At 45.4% G+C, this 11,314-nt stretch overlaps 1 protein-coding gene across 1 annotated transcript; it reads left to right on the top strand.

Annotated features, from left to right (window-relative positions):
* Positions 1–9,609, top strand: LOC117673307 (pituitary homeobox 3-like). The gene is made up of 3 exons (XM_034430615.2): positions 1–578; positions 2,091–2,305; positions 9,022–9,609. Exons 1-3 carry the CDS (start codon positions 491–493, stop codon positions 9,520–9,522), a joined length of 804 nt encoding a protein of 267 aa, XP_034286506.2. The 5' UTR covers positions 1–490; the 3' UTR covers positions 9,523–9,609.
* The last annotated feature ends 1,705 nt before the right edge of the window (positions 9,610–11,314 follow it).

Genomic DNA, 11,314 nt, shown 5'->3' with positions numbered 1-11,314 from the left:
ACCCATCGGCCCTGGGAAAGGGAAATAAACATGCGAGGGAGAGAGGATGGGAGAGGGGAAAGGGGAAAAGAAGTCAGACTTCCAGAGCGAAAGAGACCCTTAGGACGTCTTTGCCAGCGTCTTTGGTAGAAGGACACCCTACAGCCAGATCTTGATGTAGATCTGGTGGAGGGAAGTGGACCTCTTGAAAAATGGTGGTGTGAAGAGGACCTCCTTGCTGGGGACTTTAGAACTGAAAAACATCTCAACATCTCCTGAGAAAGGGATTTTTCTAGTCTGGATCATTTCTTCTTTTCTAAAAGCGAGTTCTTCAAGATTACTGCCGTATTTTTTTCCCTCCCTCTTGAGCCTTTTCCCATCAGTCAAACCCCAGGACTTTCCACCGGGAAGAAGATCCTTTGCAACGTGGTGGCACACGAAGCAACCTTCTTCTGATCTCCTCTACTCCAAACTGGAACGAGGGCTTTGGTTTCTGCATCTTTGTGGAATTATGTCAACGTTGTTGGAAGCCTCGGATGGAAACGCAAAGGCCATACAGCCACAAACTCTCTCGGGAACATCCGGCGTGGAAAGTAGTGGTAAGGCATGGAGTTTTGGGGGGAAATGCAGGTTGGTTTGGGGATCTTGCAAACCATTGACATGGGAGGGGGCTGCTTTTGAGGATGGGCAACCTCCCTTCAGGTGAATAAACTGGTATCCTGTATTTATGGTAAGTCAAATCTGACTAAAGAGTCCAAGGCTCGCTGGGAAATCCCGTCCCGTCTTCCGTAGTGTATGACCAACGCTGACGCTGCCCCAGCGGGTCAAACAAGTCGAGCCCGTTCCCTTGATCCCATCATTCCTTGATCCCATCTATCTGCCACCATAAAATTAACAATGTTTTAAAACGCAAGTGAAAGGGGAAATGCTTCCCTTCACCCAGCATATGCTCAAAGTGTAAAACGAGGTTCCAATGTATGTCGTTTTGGGGGGCCAACAGGGTCAAGAAGTGTTCCTATGGAAGAAAAGGAAGGGAAGTTCACCCTGCATTCAGAGTATTGGAAGGACCTGTGGTAGACTTCCTCCTCAATGAGAAAGGGGCGAACGCTTCAATATGAATTGCAAGATTCGAGCAGTTTTGCCAAATCTCACCGTTCCTGGAGATCTTTAAAGCTGGGCTGGCTAGATTCCTTTGTGTCTGTGAAACTTCCAGGATATTCTTCATTTCGGGGAAGAATAGACACAGCCCAGAGCTGCCTGATGTTCTTGAGCTCCATTTTGATAATTTTCAGCATTCAGCAGAAGAAAATGCCTGTGTACCCTGTTTCCCCAAAAATAAGACATCCCCTGATAATAAGCCCAATCGGGCTTTTGAGCGCATGTGCTAAAATAAGCGTCCTCCCGAAAATCTTGAAGGGAAGGATGGAAGGCTAAGCCAACCTTGAGCCAGTCAGGATCGAACTCCTGGCAGTGGGCAGAGTTTGCCTGCAATCCTGCGTTCTAACCACTGAGGAGGGAAGGAAGGAAAATAGCAATAGCCCTTAGACTTATATACCGCTTTACAATGCTTTCCAGCCTTCTCTAAGTGGTTTACAGAGTCAGCTTCTTGCCCCCAACAGTCTGGGTCCTTATTTGACCCACCTCGGAAGGGTGGAAGGCCGAGTCAACCTTGAGCCTGGTGAGATTCGATCTGCCGAACTGCTGGCAGCCGGTGATCAGCAGAAGAAGCCTGCAGTACTGCTCTCTAACCACTGTGCCACCGCGGCTCATATAATAGAGATAGCTGCGGTTTTGTAGCCAAAACACAATACTTTCTCCTGAGAACCAAGGACATTCCCACAGATGGCTGAAGAGAGGAGGAGTGAAGCTTCCAAGCAACTGGAAAGCTCCTTGATTGGACCATGTGACTGTTTGGGGAAAAGGGGGGGAACTTTTACTTTTAATTAGGTGAAAACTGCGGGAACCTTCAGAGTCGGTTTTCACCATCTTGTGCCAATACGAGATATCCAATAAACTTGTTCTTTGAGGAAACTGCTTGCCTCGGAGTTCTGTTTGCTATGGGTGTATTCCTTGGAACCCTGACAAAGTTCTCCTTTCCTCTTTCTCTTCAGGAGAAAATGGCGAGACCTCTCGGGGCAAATCTTCTGATTCCAGCGGTGAAGAGGAAGCGAGCCTGGGTCAAAAGAAGCCTCGTAGGCACAGGACCCATTTCACCAGCCAGCAGCTGCAGGAGCTGGAGGCTACTTTTCAGCGAAATCGCTACCCGGACATGAGCACAAGGGAAGAGATAGCAGGCTGGACCAATCTGACGGAGCCACGGATAAGGGTGAGGGTCCCTGGAGAAAGAGGCAACGGTGGGGAGGAAAACAAGGGAAACAGTTCCTCAAATTAGCTCAGCCACACCAAGGAGGAATCATGGAAGAAGGGAGTGGCCTGAAAGCCAATCCTTGGCAAGATCAGAGTTTCTTGGCTTACTCTTCTTTGAAGTGTTAATTTCACTTTATAATGCCTTGGTAAGACCACACTTGGGATACCGCATTGAGTTTTGATCGTCACAATCTTAAAAAGAGTGCAGAGAAGAGCAACCAAGAGGATTAGGGGGCCGGAGGCCAAAACATATAAAAAAATGGATGCAGGAATGGGGTATGTCTAGTTTCATGAAGAGAAGGACTAGGGGAGACATGATAGCAGTCTTCCAATATCTCAGGGGCTGCCCCAAAGAAGAGGGAGACAAGCTATTCTCCAAAGCACCTGAGGGCAGGACAAGAAGCAATGGGTGGAAATGTCTATAGAGATTCTCAGTCATCCAGATCATGGTTATCCCAAAGGACAATCATGTTTTTTTCAAGAGGCAACTGGACTTTCTGGTTTTTCTTTGAAGATATTTCGCTTCTCACCCAAGTAGCTTCTCATCCATGAAGATGACAATGGATGGAAACTGATCAAGGAGAGAATCAACCTAGAGCTAAAGAGAAATAGGTGTGACATGATAGCAGTCTTCCAATATCTCAGGGGCTGCCCCAAAGAAGAGGGAGACAAGCTATTCTCCAAAGCACTTGAAGGCAGGACAAGAAGCAACGGGTGGAAACTAATCAAGGAGAGAAGCCACCTAGAACTAAGAAGAAATTTCCTGACAGTTGGAACAATTAACCAGTGGAACAACTGGCCTCCAGAAGTTGTGAATGCTCCAACATTGGAAGTTTTTAAGAAGATGTTGGACAACCATTTGTCTGAAGTGATGTAGGGTTTCCTGCCTGAGCAGGGGGTTGGACTAGAAGACCTCCAAGGTCCCTTCCAACTCTGTTATACCCGAACTTCTTCAGGAATTGTCAACCCTTGTGAGGTTTGCAAACTCGCAAAGGAAAGGAGAGATCTTTAGGGTCATTAGCAGAATCTTGAAAGCCCATCAAAGCAATTCTCCAGCTCATCTAAGACCTAGGTTGAATTGCTTGATTTAGAGTAGGGGTCTCCAGACTTGGCAACTTGCAGACTTCAACTCTCAGAATTCCCCAGCCAGTGTGGCTGGCTGAGAAATTCTGGGAATTAAAGTCCACAAGCCTTACAGTTGCCAATGCAAATGAGCAGCGATCTGCAAAGAGTATAATTCCTTCCATTCCCCACCATCCAGTCAGCTCTGAAGAAGCTTCTTGGATGAGAAGCGAAAGGTCTTCAGAGAAAACCCAGAAAGTCCAGTTGCCTTTTGAAAAAATCTTTGGGACAACCATGACCTGGAGGACTGAGAATCTCCATCGACATTTAGTAGGCTTAAAAACCTTCTCACACTTCTGCTCCGAAGCTGCTTTTCTTTTTTTGCAGTGCCCTGTTTTCCTCTTCTGCTTTTCTACCCAGACATTCCAATCCCAGTTGTGTTGAGACTACATTCTGGTTGGACATTGGGGGTGGGGGGTGGGTGGAGGGGAATTGAGTGACAGTGCATCTGGAAGCCAGCAGAAGGCGAAAGATGGGAATGAAAACTTGGTTAAATCACCGCAGAACGATGGGACGACGTGTCGGATTTGAGGTTTGCAGACTGGCTTAAGCACTGTTGCTGCCCCACTCTAATTTTCTTTTCTGTTAAAAAAAAAACAAAACCCACACGTCCTACGATTGTTCACGCATTCCCGTAGGAAAGCATGGAAAATGGGACAAACTGAAAGCATTCATAGATGTATTTTGCAAATGTCGGTAAATATATGTCTCCCAGGATAGGGTTGAGCAGTGGATTTCACATATTCTTACCACTGGTCCACTGCGTGTGCGCATGCTCGCTTCGCATGTGTGCCTTCCACGCATTCGCTCGGCCTCGAAAACGTAGCTAAATAGGACGCCTTTACGGCGTGGCTGGTGGATCTCTCTGCTACCAGTTCTCCCAAACTGGTACGAACCGGCTGAATACCACTGATAGGGTTAGGGTTAGGTCGGAGTATAAGACGCACCAACATTTCCACCTTCTTTTGATGGGGGGAAGGAAAAGTGCGTCTTATACTCCGAAAAGTACGGTAAACTATTTCTCTGGCTATTTTTGTCCCTGCTTGGCCAACAATCGTATTAGTTTGTGGGGGGGAAAAATGAATGTATGTCCTTGTTGAAAATATGTTCATAGACGAATTTCATAAGAACCTGCGGGGCAGGATCAAGACATTTAAATTATTTTTCAGTCTTTGAGAAGGGGTTGTTATTATTATTATTTTGTTCATGTGTCAAACATTTCTTATTTCAATTATGGCCATGGGAGCTCCATCCCCAGAAGTGATCTCTAGTTCTCCAGGTTATCCTGAAAGCTGGCACGGGAAATTTCCAAGTAAAACCTGAATTGTTTTATGGGTGAAACATGGACTGGTTTTGAAGGGGTGATGTCCAGCCCAAAATGATAGTACACAAAGCAATTGTGGAGCCTGGATAGCTCAATAGACAAAGCTCTGTAATTTAACACCAGCTGTCTGCAATTAAAGTAAGATCGAATCCCACCAGGCTCAAGGTTGACTCAGCCTTCCATCCTTTCTAAGGTAGGTAAATTGAGGACCCAGTTTGTGGGGGCAATAAGCTGACTTTGTATAAATATACAAAAGTATGAAGGCTATTGCTTAACACATTGTAAGCCGCCCTGAGTCTCCGGAGAAGGGCGGCATATAAATCAATTTTTTTAAAAAAATTGTGATTGTAAGAAATCACATTAGGTACAGTCTGGGTTATTATCTTTTTTTTTTTTTTTTTGCCTTTTGGTATCTGAGAGTCAGCACTGACTCCTGGTGAATACACTACTTCTACACTACTCCCTGTGGTCTGTTAGGCAGTGTTTTGGGAAGTAGTTTGCCCTTGTTGCAGTGGTGAAATCTTACCGGTTCGCACCAGTTCGGGCAAACCGGTATTGATAATATCTACCGGTTCAGCAATCCGGTAGTAAAAAAAACCTACTGGTTTCTCAGAAGCAGTATTTCCAATGATCAGCTGTGCCGCGTGATTTATATTCGCTAGAAAGCAGGAAATGCAGCTTTCTAGCAAATCTAAATTGCGTGGCACAGCTGTTTCCCCCCCGTCGCTGCTCTACTTACCTTCAAACTACTCTTTCTGTCTTTTATTGTTGTGGTCTTTTTCAATTTTAGTAATTCTCTGTAAGCAACCCACAATTGCAAAAGAGTGGGCGGCTTAAGACATGACGTGAAATGAAATGAAATGAAAATGTAGGAGATACTTTGGGCCTTGTACACAATAGCATTAGCACTTAGACTTATATACCGCTTCACAGTACTTTACAGCCCTCTGTAAGTGGTTTACAGAGTCAGCCTCTTGGCCCCCCAACAATCTGGGTCCTCATTTTGCCGACCTTGGAAGGATGGAAGGCTGAGTCAACCTTGAGCCGGTCAGGATTGAACTGCTGGCAGTGGGCAGAATTTTAACCACTGCACAATCATGGCTCTTAAAGATAGCAATAGCACTTAGACTTATATACTGCTTCACAGTGCTTTGCAGCCCTCTCTAAGCGGTTTACAGAGTCAGCCTCTTGCCCCCAACAATCTGGGTCCTCATTTTACCCAGCTCAGAAGGATGGAATGCTGAGTCAACCTTGAGTCGATCAGGATCGAACTCCTGGCAGTGGGCAAAGTCAGCTGGCAATTGTGCCTTCTAGCCACTGTGGTACCAGGAAGGAGAAGGAGAAAGGGAATAAGAGAGGAAGGGAGGGAGGAAGGGAGGGAGGGAGGGAGGAAGGAAGGAAGGAAGGAAGGAAGGGAAGGAAGGAAGGAAGGAAAGAAGGAAGGAAGGAAGGAAGGAAGGAATAGCAATAGCACTTAGACTTATATACAGCTTCACAGCCCTCTCTAAGCGGTTTACAGAATCAGCCTCTTGCCCCCCCCCAACAATCTGGGTCCTCATTTGACCCACCTGGGAAGGATGGAAGGCTGAGTCAACCTTGAGCCTGGTGAGATTCGAACTGCCAAATTGCAGGCAGCCGGTAGTCAGCAGAAGTAGCCTGCAGTACCGCTTTCTAACCACTGCGCCACCGCGGCTCTTAATGGTGCGTTCTTTGCTGCCATGATTGATTCCATCCACCTTTTCTTTTTTCGTGTCCTTGATGATCCATGGGTGTGTGTGTGTGTGTGTGTGTGTGTGTCCTCTGTGGTCTTTAGCAGGGTGCGTCCTTAGTCGGAATGGGGCGATTGGCCACGGCCAACTCGCCGCGGGGCAATTTAACAATTCAATTTAATGATTTAAAATAAAATTTAAAAATATTTTAACTCCCGTTTCGCATCCTTCCACTGGTTCTGTGGGCGTGGCTTATTTTGGGGCGTGGCTTGGTGGGGGGGTAATGTGACTGGGTGCGTGTGGCCAACTTTTTTTTTTTTTTTTACTTTTAAAAGCATTTTTTCTACAACCTTAAGAGGTTGCAGAAAAAAAAAATGCTTTTAGAAGCCTCTGATGATCAGGCAACTCAGCTGGGATCGTCAGAGGGTTTTAAAGGCTTTTTTTTTTCCCCCTACAGCCTCTTCGGCCAAAGAGGTTGCAGAAAAAAATTCTTTTAAAAGCCTCTGACGATCTCAGCTGAGTCGCGCGATCATCAGAGGCTTTTTTTTTTAACTTTTAAAAGCATTTTTTTGGCCAAAGAGGTTTCTTTATTTATTTATTTATTTTATTTTATTTATATAGGCTTAGGTTTATAGGTTTAATTTATTTAGGTTGTAGAAAAAATGCTTTTAAAAGTAAAAAAAAAAGTTTGGCCATGCCCACCCAGTCACATTACCCCCCACCAAGCCACGCCCACAGAACCGCTAGTAACAAATTTTACATTTCACCACTGAGCTGGATGTCAGCGTTCCAAGTAATGCACCCAAAGAAAGCAGAACTCGGAGGCAGGGAAATTCCTCAAATTTATTGGATGCATCCTATTGGCACAACTGGTGAAAGCCGACTCTGAAAGTTCCCGCGGCTTTCACCTAATTAAAAAGTAAAAGTTTCCCCTTTCCTCCAAGTCACTGGTCACGCTGTCCAATCCAGGTGCTGGCCGGTTGCTTGGTTACTTCACTCCTCCTCTGGCCAGCCACCTGTGAGAATGTCCTTGGTTCCCACAGGAAAACTTGATTGTTTTGGCTACAAAACCCCCTCTAACTATTTCCCCCCCTCCCACCGTTGTGTGGCAACCCTGAAGCCTCCAAGATGGCCTCAGCCAGGCTCACTTAAGGGTTGACATTGGCCTTTCAAGAATGCTCTCTGCAGTTTCCCAGCTACCTTGATTGTCTTCTTTGGAGATGTCTACAGAGCTTCTCAGTCATCCAGGTTATGATTGTCCCAAAAGTGCTTTTTCAAGAGGCAACTGGACTTGCTTTTTTTTTTTTTGAGTATTTTTTTTATTTTTTAAAAACAAACAAACATTTAATACATCAATCCTCCCTTCCCTGTGACATCTCGGTTTTATCTTCTAGGCTTCTTCTCCATCTTCCATAAGTTTCTTCTATCTTCATCTTCGTCCAAACCGTTCTAACAGTTCATTTCTAAATTCAATATTATAATCATCATTTGTACATAATTATAGTATCAATCATTTGTATCTCTTTTCCAACCAACTATAAAAATGATTCCATGTCTTAAAATATTCTGATTCTTCCTTGTCCTTAATCATCAAAGTTAAGCTATTCATTTCTGCACAATCTAAAATTTTTTTTTATTACTTCTTGTTCCAGAGGTATTTTCTCTCATTTCCAATTTTGAGCATACACAATTCTTGCAGCTGTTATTACATGTATGGTCAAGTATACATTTTCCTTACTGATTTTTTTTCTGGAAAGATACCCAATAGGAACAACTCTGGTTTAAATTCAATACGTTTCTGTATCATTTCTTCCAACCAGATTTTTATTTTAACTTTTTGCTTCAGAACAAGTCCACCACCTATGATAATAAGATCCTGGTGTTTGATGACATTTCCAGCATTTAGCTGATTTATCTTTAAACATTTTTGCTAACTTCTCCAGTGGCATATGCCATCTATAAAACATTTTATATTGGTTTTCCTTATATGCAGTGTACATTGTTAATTTATAGTTCCTTTCCCATAGTTGTTGCCACTTTTCAAACTCAATTGGATAACCAAAATTTCTACCCCAGGCTATCATCGTTTCTTTTACTTGCTCCTCCTCCAATTCAATGTACAGCAAGAAATTATAAAATTTTTAAATTAAGTTTTCCTCTGTTCCCACGAGTATCTTATCCAGCAACTGGACTTGCTTTGAAGACATTTCGCTTCTCATCCAAGAAGCTTCTTCAGCTCTGGCTGGATGTCAGATCTTTCCATTCTCCACCATCCAATCAGAGCTGAAGAAGTTCCTTGGATGAGAAGCGAAACGCCTTCAAAGAAAATAACCGAAGAGTCCAGTTGCCTCTTGGGTCTACGTTCTTCTTCTCTTTTTAAAGAGGACAAGAGCAATCGCTGGAGGACTGTCACATGGTGATGGTGACACACGACTAGTTTTTGGCATCGTTCCTCAATGTCGCGTAACGGAGTGCTTGGTTTTTTTCTCCGCTCTCTTTACCTGTCTCTTTTCTTTCAAGGTTTGGTTCAAGAACCGAAGAGCCAAGTGGAGGAAAAAGGAACGGCATCAGCAGACGGAGCTTTGCAAAGGAGCCTTTGGGTCACAGTTTAATAATTTGACCGGAAACCCTTACGATGACCTTTACCCGACCTACGCCTACAACACCTGGACTCCCAAGGGGCTACACAGCAGCCCTATCCACGGCAAAGGCTTCCAGCTCTTCAACTCCATCAACCTCAATTCTTTTGCACCCCAGAATGTGTTCCCAGCAGCCGCCGGAGCTTCTCTGCCTGGGGTCCCATCTCTGGAAAACTTCAACAGCTTGGCAAGTCCTCCTGGGCACTCGGCTTCCATGTATGGGCCTGGTGCCCCTTCGCCCTACATGTATAGGGACCCCTGTAACTCAAGCCTGGCGGGATTGAGACTCCGAGCCAAACAGCCACAATCTGCTCTCGGTTATGGCGCTCCCCAAAACATCAGCCCCAGCTCCAGCCAGTATCATCTGGACAGGCCGGTGTGATGCTAGGTTGCAGGTCAAAAGACGATCAGAATTGTATCCCAGTAAAGAATCTGACCAGCAGTCTCCATAAAAAATAATTTGAAAAGCCTCTTCAAGTCCTCGGTAGGGAAAGATGAGGGTTGGCCAATATTTTTCGGTTGTCCCCTTTCTGAAGACAGCTTCAAGTATTTTCTTTAGCCCGGATCTTAACTTTGGTTGAAGGTTGTAAGCATCCAAGCATATCGTCTAATTTCATCCGAACTGTTCAGGGTCAGATACCCGAGATGGTTGGAATTAATTAATTAATTATGATCATGGAAAGATGGCGGGAACAGATGTTGGGAGAAGATAGAGGGTGAAAAAAAACCCATCTGTTTTTACTCATCAAAGCAGAAGCTCTCAAAAAGAAAAGGAGGAGGGGGGGAAAAAACCCACCAACCCTCCTCTCTACCAAGGCAGTCTTCTTTAACTTGGCCAACCCCCCAAGGGGTTGAAGAGGATTACAATTCCTCTCGTCAACTCTCGTCAACTCAGATTACAACTCAGCCAGTATAGCCATAACAACTCTTAAGTTCAACTCAGGTAGTAAGCACCACATACTGGAAGGCAGAGTTGAGCAATAGGCCTAAGGAGGCAGGTAACTGGCGCTCTTTTCATCTTCTTTAATCTCTACAACACCGTTAACCTCAGTTTCCCCTCCTGGGTGCCCAAAAAATTCCAGGTCAGGGCCATGAAACTAGATCCCCTGCTCTCCTCTTGTGCTGCCCTATATCACTAGGCAGATAGCAACAGCGCTTAGACTTATATACCGCTTCGCAGAGCTTCATTGCCCTCTCTAAGTGGTTTTTTTACAGAGTCAGCCTCTTGCTCCCAACGATTTGGGTCCTCATTTGACCCACCTCGGAAGGATGGAAGGCCGAGTCAACCTTAAGCCGGTGAAGATCGAACTCCTGGCTGTGGGCAGAGTCAGCCTGCAATACTGCATTCTAACCACTGTGCCACTATGGCAGGAAGGAAGGAAGGAAGGAAGGAAGGAAGGAAGGAAGGAAGGAAGGAAGGAAGGAAGGAAGGAAGGAAAACAGCAATAGCACTTAGACGTATATACCGCTTTATGGTGCTTTACAGCCTTCCTCTAAGTGGTTTACAGAATCAGCCTCTTTCCCCCAACAATCTGGGTCCTCATTTTACCAACCTCGGAAGGATGGAAGGCTGAGTCAACCTTGAGCCAGTCAGGATCGAACTGTTGGCAGTGGGCAGAATTAGCCTGCAATTCTCCATTCTAACCACTGCGCCACCTTGGCAAAAAGGAAGGAAGGAAGGAAGGAAGGAAGGAAGGAAGGAAGGAAGGAAGGAAGGAAGGCAGGCAGGCAGGCAGGCAGGAAGGAAGGAAGGAAGGAAGGAAGGAAGGAATTAAGGAAAGAAGGAAGGAAGGAAGGAAGGAAGGAAGGAAGGAAGGAAGGAAAACAGCAATAGCACTTAGACGTATGTACCACTTTACGGTGCTTTACAGCCTTCCTCTAAGCGGTTTACAGAGTCAGCCTCTTTCCCCCAACAATCTGGGTCCTCATTTTACCAACCTTGGAAGGATGGAAGGCTGAGTCAACCTGGAGCCTGGTGAGATTCGAACTGCCAAATTGCAGTCAGCCGGCAGTCAGCAGAAGGAGCCTGCAGTACTGCACTCTCACCACTGCGCCACCGTGGGTAGATCCTGTGATTCAGCTTTACAATGAGCTCCCCCCCTCCTTTTTTCTAGGGGGCTGGAGGCTAAAACCTATGAAGAACGGTTGCAGGAACTGGGTATGTCTAGTTTGAT

This window comes from Pantherophis guttatus, chromosome 9 (assembly GCF_059756535.1).
Source record: "Pantherophis guttatus breed Tessera chromosome 9, ASM5975653v1, whole genome shotgun sequence".
Taxonomy (NCBI): Eukaryota; Metazoa; Chordata; class Lepidosauria; order Squamata; family Colubridae; genus Pantherophis; species Pantherophis guttatus.
The sequence above is the reverse complement of the archived record's forward strand: the minus strand, read 5'-3'. Positions and strand labels throughout refer to the sequence as shown.